Genomic DNA, 21,094 nt, shown 5'->3' on the forward strand with positions numbered 1-21,094 from the left:
AGCTCGTGAATACTAAGATGGTGGGGCAGATGGAGCATCCCACAGAAGTTGGGGGGGGAGGGGCATTTGCTCTGTGGCAGACCCAGAAGTGGACTGGAATTACTTCCGGTCCACTTCCAGGTCCACCACTGAGTGCATGGGGGATGCTCCCCATGTCCCACTGGTTCAGTGATCAGCCATGGGGAGGAACCCTGGACCCAGAAGGCACCAGTCGTTGAGCTGGGGGGGGGGGGTGGGTCCCCTGTGCGCGCTGCGGTGCACCTAGAAGTGGACCGGAAGTGCTTCTGGTCCACTTCCAGGTCCACTGCTGAGCGTGCTAGGGACCCCACCACACTCCCATGGGATGCTCTATCCGCCCCAGCATGTCAGCATTCACGAGCCGCCTGGTACCTTGAGGTATGTAGAAAAAATATTTAAAGCTGTGTCTATATCCAAATCATCAAATCTCTCCAAATTGATTAGGAGGGTTCCAATTCGATTCAGAGGGTTTAAAGGGTCTCCTGATTCAATTCAGAGACTAGGCTGCCAAATCGGGCTGAATCTCTGCTGAATTGAATCAGCAAATGAAGCTTTGTAACAGCCTTAATGCTCAACTCCCAGCCTCCAGGTCACATCCAGCCCCCAGACCATGCACTCAAGCCTGCAGGGGTCCCTACAAGTCCAAAAACTGGGTGGTGGGAGAAGTGATAGTACCAATTGCCATTCCACTGCCACCAAACTTTTAGATTTGTTGGAAGGTCCCAAGCAAGATAGTATGCTGGATTGGCAAGCATAGGTAGCCTGGGGCCCATCTGGCACACACTGACTTTCTGGAGGCAGCATGGGGCTTGATCCAGTAGTGTAGGGCCCCAGGGAGGCAACACGGGCCAAGGAAAGTAGGGAGGGGTCCCAATCTTTTGGCACAGGCCCCAGGGAGGTATACAGCTGAGGGAGGCAGTGCCAGGCTCCGACTGTGGGGCATGTGGCTGGTGGCTGATGGAAATGGCACAGCACCACAATCTTGCAGCACAGGGTCCTAATCCAGGGGTATGGGGCCAAGGGAGGAAGTGGGGTGCCTGATCCTGGTGCACAGGGTTTAATCCAGCCTGAGGATTGGTCCTGCACCACTCATTCAGCCTGCAACCCCAAAAGTTTGAATACCCTGGGTTCAGAACATTTGCCCATTCCTGAAAACAATCTTTTCAAGGTCTAAAAAATATGGATTTTTAGGTATTTGCCCTTTAAGAAAGAAGTGCTAATGTTTCCCTTATTCCTCCTGAGCATCCAACTGACAAACAAGCTGTTAGTTGTTATGCAGCTGTTAGCAATATAGCTAGATGCTTTCCAGTGAGGCCCTTCCATTTAATTCAAAACTTGCATGCTCTGGCAAATACGCTAGTCACCTGGGTACAGTGTCCCCTGATTACAACTGGACAACACAGACAGCTACTTACATTAGACTCCTACATTGGCTCCTATAATTTCAGTATCTGAGCCCCTCTCACATGTTTAAAGGATAACAGTATTATCACTCTCCTCCTTCCCAATATGTAGGGCTATGAGCTCAAATAGAAAATTGTGCACACGTGTGCCTGCATGTGGAAGTATACATTTGGGGAAGAGCTATTTATTGCATCTAGACTCAAGAAATAAATATTGAATTCAGTTTAGAATTCAATGAGACCATCTGCATTTAAATCAGCATGAGGCAGAGGTCCTTCTGTTTGTTTGCATCCACCCCTTGTGGCATTACTGTTTGGGGCTTGACCTGCTTCCTGTCTATTACATTTCTTTACATGAAGCATCTGGTGTCTGCCTCTATTACAACAGGTATAGGAGAATGCCACAGGCTGGTGGTGGGGAAAACAGGTAGTGTTTTATTCCTACTGCTGCTGGTATCTTGTATTAAGAAAAAGATATGCATGACCCTCCCACTGATGACCTATTGGTAAAGCAAATGGAATGGGCATTACATTCAGAAGTTTCCTGGTAAGAGAAAGAGTCTCGGACCTCTTTCAATTCCACCAGAGGGAAGGAGAGAGCATTTTGTTTTTCTCAAGGTCAGGAACAATCTTTTAAGGAAATGGAACCCCCAAAAGCTGTATTTGGAGGTGTGGGATATCCCATAAAGATAACAGTACAGTTAGTGGATGCTTATACAAGTTATATTTTTCACATGATCCGACACCTGAACACACTCTACAGCTGTTACATAACAAATGTTCATGGTTGCAGAGCATTTACAATGGATGGTCACACAAAAAACTAACCCTTGATAATTCAGTTATTAGCAGAAGGTGCTCTAGAGCACAGTGTGTTAGGGAACTTCTGTTCAGGTTCTTCTAAGGTTAACTTTTTGCATGGCCAGCGGCACCAGCCCAGTCCTACCCTCAGGGCTGTTACAGAGAGGAGAGAGTCTCCTTCCTTTGTAGCAAGGGAGGGAGGGGGAAGGAGAAGAGGAAGCACATAGTTGCCAGCTGGGTTTTGCTATGGCCAGAGCTGGGGGTGGGGTATTGAGGGGAGTCAGGCTGGGGCCATGAGGCAAAGGGGCTCTCTTCTACCCCACCTGCCCCCCCACCATATCTCCAGTCACAGCAAAGCCCAACCAACAGCTGTGCATTGCCATTGTCAAGAGGCTCAGGCCAGGGATAGAGGAAGGGAGCCCCCTCCCACCTCACAGGCCAGTCCCAGCCTGGCTCCCCCCAATACTCCAGTCAAGGAAGCTGGGGAGTCCCATGAGGCAGGGGGGCTCCCTTCCCCTACCCCAGCTGCTGGCTCAGCTTTGCCATGCCTGGAGCTGGGGGTGAGGGTTGGGGCTAGGGAGAGGAGTGGTTTGGCAACTCCCTGAGAGGCTGCTGGAGCACCCCTGCCCACTGGCCAGGGCTGATGTAGGCAAGCTTGAGTCCTGCTGACCCATCTGTTGAGTCGGTGGGGCTGGGGAGGAAGGGCTCTAACTCATGGCACTTTGTGTAAAGCACCGTAAGTTAGTGCCTCCCCTAAATGTCTGCAGGTACCCCGTGAGTAGTGAGGGCTTTGGAACTTTTTCCCTATATGTTTCCCACAGATAAGCTTCAACTTGTATGAATATTAATACTAGCAACCATTAACAAAACCCTTACACTTTTATTCCTCTAAAAAGGATTTATAAAATATACTAGTCTTGGCTTTTTTCCCAAAGAAGAAATGCATACGTTATCCATATTAACATATCACAGTGATAAACCTAAAATACATTAAATTTAGCCACCATAGTTTAATGTCCTTTAGCTGTTGCTACTGGATATTGTAAAACTTATTAATGAATAACATTTTGTTTTTTTAAAATTGCTTTGCAGTACAGGTGTGAAGACTAATTCCAAGAAAAGCTATGATAAATTAGCATCTACCTTTAGGACAAATGTCAGTGCAGGGTTTGCACATCTTAATACCATTTTCTTCAACCTCCATTTTGGAGCTAGGACAGGCACGTACACAGGAGCTAGAATCCACCACAAAGTTATCTGGAGGGGAAAAAAAAAGGACAGTACTCAAAATGAGTCAATATACTATGTAATCTTGAGACTGGTAATTTTGCCCTCTGAAGATAAAAATAGTTTAATTATTGACTTAATGTTTTAATAGAGGGTAAAAATGTCAAAAGCACCTAAGTGATTTGGGGGTTTAAATCCCATTTGCAAAAAGGGATCAAATATGACAGGTGAAGACCCATGGAAGTTAATGAGACTGAAGCTCTCCTAAGAACCTAAGTCACTAAGGATTTACACTAAGTCTACATTTTAACAGTTTTATCCACTACCATTTTGCCAAATGGTGTGAAGATGATTTCTTTTCTATCCAAATACTGAAATTTCATAGATTTCACAGATTCCATAGGCATTAGGGCTGGAAGGGACCTTGCAAGATCATCAGGTCCAACACCATGCCCAAAGGGCAGGCAGTCAGCTGGGGTCAAATGATCCCAGAAAGATAGGTATCCAAGTGTTTCCTAAAGGAAACCAGAGTAGGTGCCTGCACCACCTCTGGGGGGAATCTATTCCAGGCCCTGGTGACTCAGACAGTAAATAAGTTTTTCCTTATGTCTAGCCTAAAATAGTCTTCCAAGAGTTTGTTACCATTGAACCTAGTCTTCCTATGGGGTGCCCTGGTGAAGAGATGTTCTCCCAGTTTCCAGTGCACGCCATTATATACTTATAGGTTTATAGGCTGCCACCGAGAAAAATGACCTGTCTTGATCTAAAAAGACTGTGTGAAAGCAGATGTATGCCTACAATACCTATCACCCATGTTTCTTTTCATGAGAGGAGCACAAGTGGAAAGAAGCACTAGAAACGACTTAATTTCAAATGTCTTAAACTTTCAGGGGAAGAATCATGAATTATTAAAGAATAATAAAGACTTAAGGGGAGGGAAGAGCCTATATGCCAATTAACTTTTATTTCATAATGAGCAAGTATAAGGGGCATCATTAAACTAGTGGAGGCTTTATTGAGAGCAATGGGACTACTCTGGTAAGTAATACGTATCCTCAGTTTAAACAAGGTGGAAGAATCTAACCCTTGCTTTTAACATTACTTCAGCACTTAATATTTCTGACAATCATTGTGGTCTTCCCTACTACAACTATGGGGAATACTGTACAAATTGAAATTCTGAGTCTGGTTTGGGCTGAATTACGGTTCCATTTATAAGATTTTTCTTTCTCTTATCATACTTATGCTTTGATTAGCATAAGACAATACAGATCTTGGTGGACAGAGGAAAAGAAAAACTAAACATTGTCTTTTTTAATGGACAACAGTCTGTCAGAAATTATGAGGACGAGATAAGAATGCATATGTTGGCTGACTTACCACAGAGAATTGTGCTTATTTATAACCTACTTAGGCACCTTTTAAAATAAAGGATTAATTTCAATAATATTTTCAGAAGCATACAGATGTCCCTATCTAGGACCGGATGGCTCAGAGAAGGCCAGTGGCAACGTTCTGTAATCCCCTTCTATAAAGAAAAAGAATCATTATCTATTGGTCTTGTGTGAAGCAGCAAGTATTCACTTTGGATATGGATTTGGTTGATTTGGAGGGACAGTAATTCAATTTGGTGATTCGAATCACTGTCCCAATTCAATTTGGCCAATTCAGAGATTTGGCCATAGACTATAATGGGGAATCACTAAAATACCTATAACTTTCTCATTGTTTTGCAGATTTGGATGATAACAGCAGGAATGGTATTCCCTTCTGAAGGCATAAAGCCTGCCAAGTTTCAAGGAGATAGATACAGGGGTTTCTGTGAAAATGCACCTCAAACCATTCAAAGCAAAATGTGTATCACTTGTGTGTGTTAAGGCAGAGTGGGTGTGGCAAAGTGGGGCTCCCCGCCTAGCCACAGTGCTAGGTTCCCCACTTGCCATTGGGCATGCCACCCACCTGACTCTCCTGCCATGCCTTGTTCTTAATTAATTAATAGTTGTTAATTAAGGCAGGAGGCTGTTCATTTTATGCTTCAATGCCAGGGGGTGCTATCTGCGGTTCCTAACCTTCCCTACACCACAGCCCATGCCTCACAGATGGCACCCAGATGTTTGTCACACCAGCCTCACACTGGGCTCCAGAATCCTCCTGGCAGGACCCTCCTTTGATCCCTCCACTCAGGCGGCCTACTCTGCCATCATTCAGGCTGCTGAGTTCCCTGTAGCTATTCCCCTCTTGGGCGTGGTCCCCCCAGGACCTTCAGCCACACAGGCCCTGGCCTCACCTCCAAGGCCAGGCAGGACCCCAGGCCCCCAGCTCTGGGCATCCCTTGGCTTGGGCCTCTGGCCCTTTTGACCTCTCTGGTCCTGGCCACAGCCCTGACCAGTCAAGGGGGTACTCTACCTCCGGCCTCACTAGCCCCACACTTTCTCTGGGTCCACCTTCCTGGATGTGGGGAGCTGCGGTACCTTACACTATTACTTTTACTCCAGAGTCTCACAGGGGACTCTCACCCCCCCCCTGGAGCAGCAGGTTATGGTGCTACCCTGAGATCTTACATTCAACACACACTTGGTCTCCTCGCAGTAGAGGACTTTCCAGGGTCAGGACTTGCCTCTCTCACTCTGGATCTTAGCCCCCTTCACTCGGCCTCTGGCCCAAACCTCAGCCTCAAGTGTCCAAAGACTTACCTGGGCCTGCTCCCCTTACTTGGGGCTCCACATCGACCCCCTCATTAGGGGCTCCAGGTCTCCGCCTCTCACTTGGGGCTACCCTATCACTGGGACTCCACACTGCCCCCTTCACTCTGGGCTACTCATCTCTTCCCCCTTCACTCGGGGCTCCACACTGTCCCCTCGCTTGGGGCTACAGATCTCAGCTTCCTTCACTCAGGCTACCCCCTCACTGGGGTCCTAATTTCTGTCCCCCTCACTCAGGGCTCCAGACCACCCCCTCACTTGGGGCCATGGGGTTTTGGTTCCTGGTGGGCTCAGGTGGCCATAGCTGTGCCTGGCCCCAACTTTCCCTCTTGGGGTCTCGCACCCCTTCAGGGCTCAGGTGGCTGCATCCATGCCTGGCCCCCACTCTCCCACCTCAGGGTTTTGCACCCCACAGGGCTCAGGTGGCCACAGCTCTGCCTGGCCTCCACTCCCCCTCCTCGGGGTCTCTCAGGGTCTTGCACCCCACAAGGCTCAGGTGGCCTCAGCTGTGCCTGGCCCCCAACTACGAATGTTACACAAAACCCACCTGAAGGTGAGGGCTAGGGTTAAGGCACCCCTACCAGTCTTTCACTGGGGTGATAAATGGCCTGGCATTTCCTGAGGGCTCCCACGCCACCGAGAGACCCACCAGACCACCCACTCCTAGAAAGGTGCAGTTTTAGGTCATGCCCAGGACTAAGAGCCTCCTAACCATCCCCTAGAGCTCCTCCCTCACCTCCAGGATGTTCCAACAGCCCTGAAGCCAGGCAATGTTGCTGCCTTCCCAGCCAGCAAGGAACTGAGCTCTTTATATAGGCAGCCAGAGATCTAAAATGGCTGCGCTAATCAAGCACTTGCTGGCTGCTTAGCTTTGGTCTTAAAGTGGCAGGTACCAACAGTGGCCTGCCACACACCTTCCCCCTTTAAATGGTACCTAGGGGGTTTCCCCTGCTGCTGTTCCAAAGCAGGCTCCCACTGGAGCCTGTGGGAGCCCCCAAGTGGCGAGCACCCTCAAAGGTGCTCTGCCACAGTGGGATGAAAATAGCAGGGATGGTAGCCCCTCATGCAGGCATAAGGCTTTGCTGCAAGCCTTCCAAATCTCTGAATCTTTCCGAATTGATTCAGAGCCTTCCAATTCGATTTGGACCTTTTAATGGGTCTCCAAATTCAATTTGGATTTGGAGATTCGGCTGCCGAATCAGGCCAAATCTCCTCCAAATTGAATCAGCTACTGAAGCTTCACACATCCCTACTATCTATCTACCACCTGATGCCAAATGGCTTATTTATATTTCCCTGGTACCTATGAGTGGAGTCAGTGGATATGTTAACTGACCTCCTGATTTAATTCTCAAGGGGAATTTGGCTGGGATCCTGTCCAATTATTGTACATGCTGGACTGGGAAAAGGGAATAACTTTGTAGCCTAGGGCCGGTATTTTTCCTTTCCTTATATCTAACCAATGTTTTTGAGGATGGCTATTATTTTCAACTGTACCTAGCTGATAGGTCTGGAATAAAAACTGTGTTCAGAATCTCACTGAATCTAGTACTAAGGTACAAACCAATACTGCATATTCCTTAGAGATGTAACTTCAGAGTACACTATTATACAACACATTTATTAAACACCTCAACATTAGAGTAAAAGGTTGGATGCAAGGCTAGCAAATCAGCTAACTTCTGAAGTAGGAAGAAGAAGGATAAGAACTAGCTAGACAGCATCAGGTTTGGGGAAGAAAATTTTCCTCCTCAGTAAATAAGGTCTGCCATACACATAATTTGTATAAACAAGTCATTTACTAAAACTGAAATCCTACCCCTACATAACCATTTTAATTTAGAATAGCCTTCTGAATTACTCAAAGAATACTTTCTAAGATTATGGAGACTGAATAAAACCAAAAATATTTGAGTGCTAGACAAAGTCTGAAAACTAGTGAAATCACAGCTTTTTTTTTCTTGTGGGAGTTTTATGGGTTGTTTTTTTTTAATGTTGGCTCTATTATTGGGCATCTGCAAAATGTCAGCTTCCAAAAATGTCATTCTGCTTGATTAACACATAACTTCAAACTGTTACTGCTAAACAGCAGAGTTGGAATGATTAGACCTATCAGGCTATTCATTCAGCTCCAACCGTAACATTACTTCATAATAGTCTCTAAAAAAAGGGTTTTGTTCACAAGGAGTTGCACACCATGCACTTCACCGATATTGGGGAACAAAGCAGGCATCAGGTAACTTACGTGGACATTTTTTGACACAAAAAGCTCCATAGGTATACTTGGCATTATGATTGTGCTCCAGCTGGAAGGTGGTGGGATTGTAGACAAAAGTCTGGGGGCACTGAGTGACACACGCTCCACTGTCATTGAAATTCATGCAAGCCTGAAATATAAGAAATCAAACTGAGCATGTGGTGCTATCTCGATTTACATACTTTAGACCAGCACCCAGTCTATTCACTAACTACAGAGGTACTGTTGTGGCAATTAGGCGTGGGTGCAAGGTTTTTAAGCTTTGTTTTTCCACTTAGGTTTCTTCTTAAGATCTTAACAAAACATGGATTTGTTCTAAAACACATTTTGAGCCCCTAAAACATCACTTTGGAAATGCAACAATCTAAATACATTTTATAAAAGGAAACATTTTTTCACTATTATTCTCACCATTAGCAACAAATTAATTGCACACTTGACAGGCAGTTCCAAATTTGCCAACAGTGAACTGCTATTTAAGCTGGTCATGTCCGGCTGAACATGCACTAATGATCTGTGCTTTAGCAGGCCAACCTTCTGATCTCTTACGGCAGGAATCTGAAGTCCAGGAGAGGACTGAAACTCCCAATTAGGCAGCAATAGGGATACAATTTTTTCTTTAAGCTAGCACAGGAGGGGGTCATTTCCCTAAGTAACAAATTTAACAAGGTCAGTTGCTTCACACACTGAGAAGAGAAAATAGCACTTTGTATCTCTCAACATCTCAACTCAACCACATACTCTGGACAGAGGACAAGGCACTGACAAATAAAGATTCAAGTAGATAGGTAAAAAGGGTAGAAGAATGTAAAAAAAATAATTGACTGTTCTGGCTGGCCATTGCCATTCAAGAAAACACTGATTTCTGCATTTTTTTATAATCTAGTGTCCTGCCTATTATACTAACTACAATTTGGGAACAAACTTTGAGAGCAAATTGTCTGAGTCAGGAAAATCCTGGGTAGTCTCAATTTTCAATAAAATGTTTCTGCATAGAAAACAATTCAAGCTACTCCAGCACATTCCCGATCTGCTCTTGTCCGCATCTTTAGCAATCATAGGTACAGGATGATGTTTCCCCATGGAAAACACAATATATTTATACCAGTCTAATGTGCCTTTTCACTAGTATAAATATAGAACAGACACACAACATACAGCTTTACACTGATGTAAGGCACTCCAATCTAAAGCAAAGTTGTCTCTTTGAAAGTCAGGAATAACTGCATGCTGGTGTATAGTCACATGCCCATAACTCTGGGCAATTTCAGGCTTGAATAGCAGCTACCTGTTCAACTCATCTCTTGATATCTGCTTACAAGGCACGGTAATATCACCTATTGAGGGTAGCTACCTCTAGAGAGATGACTGTCCATCTTCTCTGGACACTAATGTGAAGTGTACAAATTGATATATGTTATACCATTGTAAATCCCCAACACCATCTAACTCAACTTCTAGAAGGTAGAGAGTCAAGAGTCTTGACATTAACTTTATTGACTTTGGATCAGGCCCTAAAAGAAAAGCTGTATTTCACAAACTTATTTCAACCCCAGACCTGAGAGCATCTTCAAAACCTTGCAAGTAATTATGATGAAACAGTCATGTCAGGAGATGCATATTATCTTGTGTTCAAAATGTGTGCAGAGGAGGATGAGTGAACTTAATCTGGCAAAATTAAACACATATTTACAACACAATGATATTACAAGCTTTCAGAAGCCGCCATAATATGCCAAAGGATTTCTTAATGCATCATAAACTATAGTTTTGTTTATTAATAAATACTAATTTACTTTGCTTCCTCAACACATTTTCTATATCCACTGTTGTCTTAGCAAGTACTTTATCATAAACATGACAATCCTCTGATGATGGCTTAGTAAATGCATAATCAGAATGAGGCATACCAATGAAACATTACTCAAGGAAATGACACCTTCCAAGAAGAATCTATTAAAATCCAATCTAGAAGACTCAGGAAGTTTTAATTTATGACTGTAAAACTTTGTGTACATTTATAATTGTTTCGCTAACATATGCAAAACTTACAGTGATTGTTTCTAAATGCACCTATATGCATATGAAAGCAAAGCAGCATGCATAGAAAAATTAAGGCATTCAAGTTAGTTAAAAGTAAATAGCAGTAGTTTTAACAAAACCACAATCTGGTGTCTATATCTGCCCTCCACTACAGCCTAAAGTGTTACTTCTTGCCCAGTACATGAAAGGAAAATAATCAGAATGAAAAGGTTTTGATTTACCCTTTACATTACTCTAGGAGCTTTGTTTAAATCAGAATCAACCCTTAGGCGTTTTTGCATTGGATCAGCACAAACATGCCAACATGATTTTTAGCAAAGACATTTTCATAATTGCTACAATGATGCTGCAGAAAAATGTGAAGTATTCAATACCTAATAGAAATTATATTTTCTTCATGGTGTTGTGGTGCTAATGATACTAGTACAATACTGCTAGGGCCTTTGAAGATTTCAGGGAAGATAGCTTTGAGCACAATGCAACAGATAAAGATTCAAATGATTTGGGGTCAGTCCATGGGCAGAACCACAGATATTTGACAGGAACTTGAGCAAGTTGCTCCGTATATGAAATGGGGATATAGTAATACTTCCTTTATCCTGGGCTCTATTTCATAAAATCTTTGGGAGCAGCGACTGTTGCATTCTATTTAACTTTGAATTAGGCCTGCTATGTGTACAGACAGATGTTTGGAGAGGTTAGAGGGAGGTTAGATAATGTTTAAAATGGCCACCCAATTTAACTTAGTTCACCCAGGTACAAACCCTACACTTAGATCCCTGGTTAGGTCTAGCTAAGTGTGAACTGTACAGAAGGTCAGGAAGGATAGACTGGTCTAAAAATGGCCAACCCAATCTAAGTTAACTGTACCTCAGAGGTAGTCTAATGTAGATGGGGTCCTGCAATTGGTTCAGTGAGACTGACTTAGCTGAACTTCTGTACAGTTCCCAGCACCATGCCAGCCCCAGGGCTGCATTTTTCCTACCCCCTCACAGGCCCGCCCAACCCCTCATCTCACAAGCCACTTTTGGTGTTGGTTTTACCAGTGTTTGCCAGTGCTGGCAGCTGAGGAAGTAAGACAGGGTGGGGAAAGTGGCAGGCAGGACTGGTGGGTTGTTGTTCATCTAGGACTGAGCGGGGGAGCTAGGGAGATAAAAATAATCCCTGGTCCCAGGGGTTGGGAAAGAGAGCACCCCCCATTGTCCCCCAACCCTCCCCCACTGACACTGCTAGCCCTTCTAATTTCCTTAAACCCTCCTGGACCCCACCAACCCCTCCCATGGACCCCACTAACTTCTTGATCCCCCCAAAGACCCCCATGGACCCCTCTTGCTCCCTTGATCCTCCCCACAAACTCCACTTGTCCCTCCAATACCATCAACCCTCCATGGACTCCACTTGCCCCTGTTCTCTTGACCCCCCACAACTAGCCTCATCATCCCAACTTACCTTAGATTGGATGCCCATTACATAACTCAGTGTAACCTATCCTTAACCTCCCTGAATGTCTGTATGCACTGAGTATATATCTTTCATCAAGGTTCAATGAAGCAATAATCACTGTTGCCTGCTTCATTAACTAGTCATGGCTGTCACTATGCTGCATTCCCAAACTACTTGAATCCACAGAGTAGCATCAGGATGGAGCTTTTAGGTAGGCTACAGAAGCACAGGCACCTACTACTCAGAGACTTGCATGCCAGTGACACACAGATAACAGCTCTGATTCATACCTTTATAACAGCTCATTACTATCTATTTTGTTATAATACAAAACATACAAGATTGTGCGTGCCAAAAATCTACTAATGGGTTTTCCTTATGTTACATAACAGATTTTTGAAGGAGCCTCAAAAATTTCAGCTCCCAATTCAATGAAAGCGCCACCCCCTGTCCTTGAAGAATTGTCTAAGCTCATTCAGAACATATCTTGAAATGACTGGCACAAACTTAAATATGTACTCAGCATTTGCACCTGTCTGGGTAGTATGTTCATTATTAGGGGCAAAGGCTGCTTTCTCATTTATAAAAAACAGCTGACTGAAAATGGGATGAATTTGTTCAATGGCCTATATGTTTAGATTGTCTGTTTTGAAAAGTTAAACTCTCCTAATTTGTTTTAAGAACTTTCCGTTTAAAAAAGATGTATTGTGTGCATAGGAGGTTAAGCAGATTGGAAACTACTTTCTTTATATCACTTCTGCAAAGCACACCATAGATGAATGGTTGCGTTTTTTGACTGAAGTTTGGGAAACACCTTTATCACAGAAGCTAATCTGTATTCTTAACTTTCAGGAAAAAGCATACAAAGCAGAATTAACAAACCCTAAATTGTGATGGCAAATTCCTATAAATTCCCTACCTTCTATAAAAGTTAATTTTAGACAAGTAAAAGATAAAAATCACACAGATTAGCATATAAATAGTTCCCAATCTGTATTTGTAAATCTCACAAATCTTTTAATGGGTAATGTAAATTGATACGTAATGTAAATGAAATGGAAAAATACAAAATGATAAAATTTGCATCTAAAATCTACAAAACTACATGCAGTACATTAAAGTTGACAAAAGTCATGAGTTCCATGGATTAAAGCATAAGAACTTGCACTGCAGATGGTGCAATGAGGGAAATGAGAAAACTCCCAAACTTACAAAGCAATCAGTGTCTTTAGGTCCAGAACAACCTCCAGCACATTCCCGATGGCAACAGTCACTGACATAAGGCCCGTAGCATCGTCCATCACATTGCTCTGCACACACTGTCTTTGTTACTGGAAAGGACAGAGAAACCAGCTGTGTCAGAATCAGAGCTAAAAACAGAATGATTTAAACTGATCCAAGAAATGTAATAATTATTTAAATCAGTGGTTCCCAATCCGTGGCATGGGTACCTCAGTGCTATGCGTTAACAGATTTATTATAATTACTTTATATGACAAAAATTTGCTGGTGGGACTTAAGCATGAACTGGAGCATTTGCTGGTGGTACTTAAGGTTACATCATTTTAAATTGGTGGCACACAATGTGTCAGAGTTTGGGAAGCGCTGATTTAAACCAAAGAAGGGCATAAAATTACTAACACATTTAAAAACTTAGCAGACAACAGAATATTAAGAAATCAGATTGTTTTATATCACTACCTGCAAGCCAGAGATTACTCATGTCCTCTATAATACCCCTTCTGCATAAGGATGTGAAAATCCTTAGTTGATAGGATAGGCATGTCTGGGTTTGTGGAATATGTTTCTTTTAACTTTGGAAAGTCAGAAGAAATACTGAAGCTTTAATCCTCAAAAAGGTTGATGAAAGAAAAGTCAATAAAATCCTTCTATTTTGATATTAATGGGTTTTAATGCCCCTATTCTTACCCCTCCCCCATGAGAAGTTACAGGACTGGGTAATATGTAGCAATTCAGAATCAGTCTGGTAATCTTAGAACCAGATTTCATTTTTAGCTATCCTCTACCTAGTCACTATGATGAACAGGTTTAAACAGAATACAATACAAGTCCTAAACTATGAACATATCTGGAAACATGACACTCTAGTACTTGGCCTCCTTTCATAAATACTATACTCTAGCTTGAATCGCAGAAGACACCTTATATACTGACTAACTCATTCAGAGAGACATGAGCTTTCATAGGAACAGTCTACTTTGTTAGATTCTGTGAATGGATTTGCAGATGCATTGCAGAATAATGACTGTGCTCAGCCATTTTAAACCTACTGACTTAGGTAAGCTTGCAGTATAGAGAGAACCTTGCCGGGCAGTAGTGCTCTCAAACACGCCAGACTACTCTGTCTCACCAAGGCAGAAACAAAGTAGCTACATCAATGTAACACGGTTAATTGGCATAGAGGGTACTAATTAGTGCTGTCATTCAACATTGCTAATTAGCCCACCTGAAGAACCATGAGAATGTCTCCACTGCTTCCAGTTTAGAAGGCATCTCCTGCAGAGCAATGCAGCATGTTTGCAGGCTCCCCTGCTGTCATAGTGAGTTTTCAGTGTAGATATCCCTCTGAGATATCCATTATCTCAATTTACAACAAGGATTAAGCTGACCCAGTGAGTTAGGAACAAACCAATTATCTTCTATTTCTCTTCATTACATATCACCATATCACTTAAAATATAAGCTGTTGTAGCACTTACATAAGGCATGCCAACCTACAGGACAAATGATTTACAAACTGACTTCATTGCCACTAGAATTTGGCCATGGCATCAAAAAAAAAAAGTTTACTAGGCTTCTAGGTTTCATTCAACAAATTCCCAAATATCCTTCCACCACACTCATAAAACTTGTAAAAAGATGATTTTTAGACAAAGATGAAATCCCCAGATCCCTAGATGCCTGGTGATTCTCTGGGTGTCTGCAGAACTGCTTATGGTGCATTTCCAGGTCAAAGCAGCTGGTGACCATTTCCTACCTAAGTCCCAGTGGGATCCATGGCAAGTCATAGAAGTCCTCAGAAGGATGCAATCTAATAGGTTTGCTCAGTGCATGCCTAAACACCATTGACAGCACCAGTGTTCAGCACAAAACACACCAGTCATGCCCATTTTTGCTCAAAAATGCATCAGGAAGAAGAGTTGCAACAGAGAATGAGTAGTTAGCAACTGAACAGTGCTTTTCAAGGAAGTAAGACCAAGGGACATTGCTTTAAACTCAGAGTTAAGTAGCCAGGCTCCCTCTATAGCTCATGGAGTGCCTTAGGATCCCAGTAGAGCAAAATAAATGCATACTGAGTTGTCTACACCTAGAGCTAATCAATAGAAAACTGTAACAACAGAGACACATCTTAAAACTTTTGTGATTCTAGACAGAAAAGGTTCCTTGGGTGAATCTGATATCTTTTATTAGACCAAATCAAATAGCTGGGAAAATTCTTCTTAGCAATCTTTTGAGTTTAAATACCCTTCCTCTGGCTGAGGAAGTGTTTGTAGTTGGCATGTGCTCTTCCTGAACTCTTTGTGGTTCTAGGTCTCTTGATTGTTAACCCACTCAACACCACTGCTTCCAGATACCCCTGAAGATGGGTAGCTGCTTAAGAAGGCAATCAAATAATCCTTAAATCATAGAAAATTAGGGTTGTTGCCCTCCACTGGACTCTCTCCAATTTGTACCCACCCTTCCTGTAGTGGGAGGTCCAAAACTAGACCCAGTACTCCAGATGTGGCCTCACTGGTGCTGAATAGAGGGGAGGAATCACTTCCCCCAATCTGCCAGCAACTCTCCTACTAATGTAGCTCAGTATGCTGTTAGTTTTCTTCATAACAAGGGCACACTATTGGTTCATATTCAGCTTATTGTCCACAGTAACCCTGTCAGGTCCTTTCTGCAGAGCCGCTGCTTAGCCAGTCAGTTCCCAGCCTGTACTGGTACATGGGATTGTTCTGTCCTAAGTGCAGAAATTTGCACTTGTCCTTATTGAACTTCATGAGATTTTTTTTGGTCCCATCCTCCAATTTGTCTAGGTCTCTAGATGATGCTGATTTTGAAAAAGGTACTAAATCTTCTATTCTCAGAATAGAAAAACAGACCCTAGCTAGTGTGAGGAAGCTCAACCCTAAGGCCGGCTGGAAAGCAGTAATTCTGCTTGCAAAAATATGTTTAGTTTTGGAGATATTTTTAGATCTTTTACACTGAAACAAAACCATGAACCAACTTTCTTGTACTCCCCCTTTCCTGAATCCCTCCAAAAAGCCCAAGATGCATACAAATGTAGATCTTTTACAGGCAAGCAATAAGCCAATGGTTAGAGCATTTCTCTCTGATAAAAGATGTAGGGTCAAGCCTTTGCTCTGCTGATTCCTACCAAATATAAAAACTAATAGGGTGAAGCTACATGCTATACTTAGACCATATATAATATGTGTACTGTTAAGCAGTGTTAAAGTTAGACCATGCTAAAATGTTATTAATCACATGCTAAGGGTTAATACTGTTTCTTGCCTGCACACCCCCGACTTTCCACTAGAAGGCTGGTGAGCAAGGGCATGGCTAGGAGCCAGAACACCAAGCTCTGTCCCTGGTCTGGGTGGGGGTACATGGGCTAAGAGATGTGCATCATAGGATGCTGTAGAATTTCAAAAAAGTTTTTGTTTTTTTTTTAAATACCTGTGGAGCAGACTGAAATTACTTTAGTATGAACTAGAGATAACCCTCATCTAAAGTGGCATAACTTTGAGACATTCAGAGGGCACTTAGCATGAGTTAATGAGCTTTCAGGTGCAGATACTCATATTTGAAGTGCCGTTAGCATGGTCTAAGGGTAATGCATAACTTCACCCTTGATCAATTAACTGCCATTTGGCTTGTGAGATAAGATTGCATAACAGTACAATACAGTCTAACTGTGATTCTTAACTCATGAAGTCCTTTTTTAAAGATGGGAAATGTAGAAGGAGTTAACAATTTCCAGGGAAGTCAACAGACCCCCCGCTCCTCCAAGTAGAATATCAGCTCTTGGGCCAAGAAGCTCTGTTCCTGTCTCTGAAATAATTTAGTTCTAAAACAGGTAATTCCTTATAAATGGAAACAATTTCCAAGGGTTCAATGCATGTGCACCCCCCACCTCAGCTTTTCAGTCCACAGTATTACTTACCTAATTGCTGACTTCTCTACAGTGAGCACTGTATTTTTAAAAAGTAGAGAAATTTTATAGTCTAAAAGAACCTTCTTTTCAATATGAAGTCCCCACAATTAACTCTGACAGCAACTTCAAGAGATGCAGGAATGCACACTATTTATTTAGGCAATGAAGGTGCAGATAAGCAAAAGGTGGCATGAAGTAGTCAGCATTTAAGTTATGAGGGAATAGAGTGATGCATTTAGAATGAACTAAATCCATCCTGATGCTGAAGCATGAGCTTATGGATAGAAAAAGGGTCTTTTGTGATTTATGCAAACTCAACTGCAACACAATTGGCAGGGTTTTTTAATGCTAACTTGCAAAATGAATGAGCAGGTCATTTCAATTGAAAAATATCATAACTATAGATAACATTAAAACAGATATGCAAAAGCAATGCACATAAATAGTTTGTTATCCACAGACCACAGTTCACAGTTTAGGAACACAACCACAGCTGCAAAATTAACTGATAGGGCCAGATTCTTAACTGATGAAGATCCACCTAAGTTAATGAACTTATACTGATTTATTTCAGCTGGCATTTTGACCTATAGTTTCCATGCCTGCATTGTACCATATCATTGTTTCCCCCCTACCATCTCATCCCCAACTCACAGCCTGTAGGGACAGGGTGAAAATAATATTTTGTTTTTTTAAAGAAAGTTTTTTTCCCCTCATCATTGCCTAGAAAAGTTTGCAAATATTGAATGCTAATAACCCCCAAAACAGAAAGAAACAAACAACTTTTGTTTTGTTTTAAAAAATCTCATTATTTTCAAGCCAGTCTGAGAACTTTTGAATGCCTGGCGTTGGCAATTTTGTTACCTAAAATACTTTCAGCAATTCCATGAGCTAGCTGGTTCTATTTTATCTTAACAGCCACAAGCTATTAACAAGGAATGAGTGGATCCAGAGGACAAGCTCAAGGGAAAAAGTCAGACAGTGAAGACAGCAGGAAGCCAGCATTAGGAGATGGTGGTTTTTAGACCTGGGCGGAAATTTTTCTCTCTCATTGATGGACCACAGGATAGCTCTACAATTTAGCATCCATTTTACTTCAATTTGTATTATTTGCAACTCTACTTTTAAAAATTAGCCCAGATGTCCTGTGTGTGACGGCAGGGTTTTTTTTTTTCCCCTTGGCTTGAAATTGGATAAGAAAACCATGAAAAGCAAGTCTCATATATATGTATTTTGAAGCTCTGAGGATTTAATACTATTTTGTATTAAAAAAAAGAGCAAATTGTATTAGGGCCAAGTGTTTGTGAGCCAAATTTCAGGCTGATGCAATTTAAAATATTAAAACTGAAAAAGGAAGACATATATAACACATTATAACCTTTAAGTATAGCAAAGCTGTTAAAAAGAAAAGCACCCTCTCCCTGCCCCCCAATAAAAAGTCCTTGCTCTTTCACTATAAAAAATCTAACACTTTTTAAAACTTAAAAATCTGGCTGTGTGTAGAAAATTCCTATGATTCACATAATTAATTATATTTTAAAGTGTGCTATTTATTGTGGCCTCAGGAAGCCAGGGTAATAATCAGTACATCATAAAACTATTGATTGTGGGAATTATATTAAAATCATATTGGAAGCAATTGCATATATTTCTTAATATTACAAAAGCTGACTTTCTCTGAGACCCTCTCCCTGAGGAATAGCTCCACAGGCCAGGAAGACTGCCTATGTTACATAGATTCCTCCTTGTTTTCCTAACTTCCATTATGCTCTTCAGGTGGTCAACAGAAAAAGCCCCATGTCCCCATTCGGCACCATGGTCATTTCCTGACTTAATGACTTATTTTTTAAAATACTCTTCTTGCATGGAGTCTACTGTAAAAAGGAGAATTATTGGGAGGAGTTTTCCTTATATTCAAGTTTAGGAAGAACTTTAAACAGTTAAGTAATTTACAGATTAAAAATATTCCTGGCATACTGTATAGTGCAGCAGATCTATTCCCTCTACTCTTCCTTTCCCCAAATACAGAAATCAGAGGCCTGATGAAGTCTCCACTTTGTAGAAGAGACATTTATGGTAGCAAAAGACCTGGGAAATGCTTTTGCTGGGATTGTGAGGGAAAGAAAAGTAACTTGTCTCTTTTTCCCAAGCCACCATCTTTTAGCTTTAGTTATTTGGGATTTATTCTCCATTGCTCTTCGGGCTACACACACTTATTTCCTCCATCCTATAAATATCAAAATGTCTACTACTTCCATCATTTGGAAGGGGAATAGGGAAAGATTAAAAAATCGGGAAGTGAGAAGTTCACTGGCATGGGCTCAGCAAGTTCCCAGATAAGTTGAGGTTTGTGCGGGGCTGGGGGAGAGAGAGGGAGGGTGTTTTTTTTGGAGTGCAAAAATTTTTGAACAGTTTCACCTATAATTACTGTTGGACTCTACCTTTCTAAGGCTTTTGTACTCTGAAAGCTATGGAAATTGTTACTCTATAAGTTCCATAGCTTTTTAAGAGACCATGCATTACAAGGTATTTCCTCAGTATGTTAAATTTAGAAACATGCAGGGCTTATATACTCTGGTCCAGAGGACTCTGGTCCTGATTCAGGAAAATATGAAAGCATGTTAACTTCAGTGGGATTGCTTGCTTGTTTGAGTTTAGGCACATGCTAAATCAAGACCTCTATCACCCTGCTCACATTAGAGACTTTTAAAATTTGTATTGGAAAATAATGAATTTGCTTACAAAATCCATATTAGGACTAGCTGATTTTCTTTTACTGTTGTCACAACCCAATTAAGTAGTGCCCATGTCACAAGCAAGTAAAACCATTCAAAACAGTTTTAGTCTGCACTAGGTTAACTAAGGGTTAACTAACAAGATGATAGTAACAGGGTTTTTTTGTTGCGCATGTCAAAAAGAAATTTATTGCTGCGCCACTAACTAGAAATGAAACTTTAACCTGTGCTTTACATAAATCATTATAATTGGTCAAAAAAAAAAAAAAAAACAGGGAGTAGCCCTGTGAGATAGAACCCTAGCAAAGACCGCTAGATAATTGGCGATTCTAATTACATTTATGACGTGGCTAAAAGCAATTGGCTATTACACAAATAAAACCCGTTTTCACTTCCGTGAAGTCGGAGAGATCAACTCCGTATACACCTGGAGACCTCTGATCACACGTATCAGAGTAACTGACAATTTGATCACTTGTCAGTGCCCCCCTGCGTCTCGACCCAATCTCAGACGTAAATCAACGACCCGCCGGCCAGACCTTTTCTGCCCGACCACCGAACTCTTATGCAGACCGACCTACGAACCCTAAGCTGTAACTAACCAAGTATCTCTGACCTCTGTTATTCACCACCTTGACGGCGTGAGTAAATAATCTTGCTTTGCAACCGATAAGCGTCTGCCTAATTAATTTCACTCCATGTGTCACAAGTACCCTCCTGACGGCTTCTAAGGTCCCGACCCCTTTGCTGCAGTGCACAGCAGCGACAACTGTCTCTTTACCAAGCACATGAATAACATACCAACATTTCATTCTAGGAAAAGTTTACAATATAAACTATTTATCCTACAGTGCATTGTGTATTATATTTGCATGAGAACCATTAAAGGCGTTGTACTTCTAAACAAGGAATTTCCAGATTTCCTGCTTTGGTGCTATTAAAATTAAGAGTGCAAGCTGACTGAGGTTTGTTAGGATCTTTCTATTAAGGCAATTCACAGTGAAAGGATTTCCTCTCAAGTTCAACATAGTCCTATAGATAATAACATCTGGAGAAGCTCTGAAACTCTAGCTTCTAAAAATAAATGTCTGTGGTCCTTCAACTATAATGGGATGACCCCAATGGAAATCTACAAGCTTACATGGGCTAAATGGGTAGAATTGACCTGGATGATTTTCCCTTGTGGTAATCATCTCTCTGTACACTTTTAAGTCGAGATATGCTCTACAGAACTACCCAGTGGAAGAAAGTGATGAATGTTTCCAGCTGTTGTTTTGCCCAAGTCATTATACTAAGTA

General features: G+C 42.0%; 1 protein-coding gene across 10 annotated transcripts in view; it reads right to left on the reverse strand.

Moving 5' to 3' along the window:
* ERBB4 (erb-b2 receptor tyrosine kinase 4) overlaps window positions 1-21,094 on the reverse strand; it is a 1,202,068-nt gene that overhangs the window by 314,596 nt on the left and 866,378 nt on the right. For all 10 annotated transcript variants that reach the window (XM_059727137.1, XM_059727134.1, XM_059727130.1 and 7 more), the window contains exons 6-8: window positions 13,107-13,225; window positions 8,397-8,538; window positions 3,366-3,479 (exon numbers count right to left, since the gene is read on the reverse strand). In XM_059727137.1, the coding sequence (XP_059583120.1) occupies window positions 3,366-3,479; window positions 8,397-8,538; window positions 13,107-13,225 (375 nt within the window). The remainder of the gene's footprint in view (window positions 1-3,365; window positions 3,480-8,396; window positions 8,539-13,106; window positions 13,226-21,094) is intronic.

This window comes from Alligator mississippiensis, chromosome 4, assembly GCF_030867095.1.
Source record: "Alligator mississippiensis isolate rAllMis1 chromosome 4, rAllMis1, whole genome shotgun sequence".
In the NCBI taxonomy this organism is placed as follows: domain Eukaryota; kingdom Metazoa; phylum Chordata; order Crocodylia; family Alligatoridae; genus Alligator; species Alligator mississippiensis.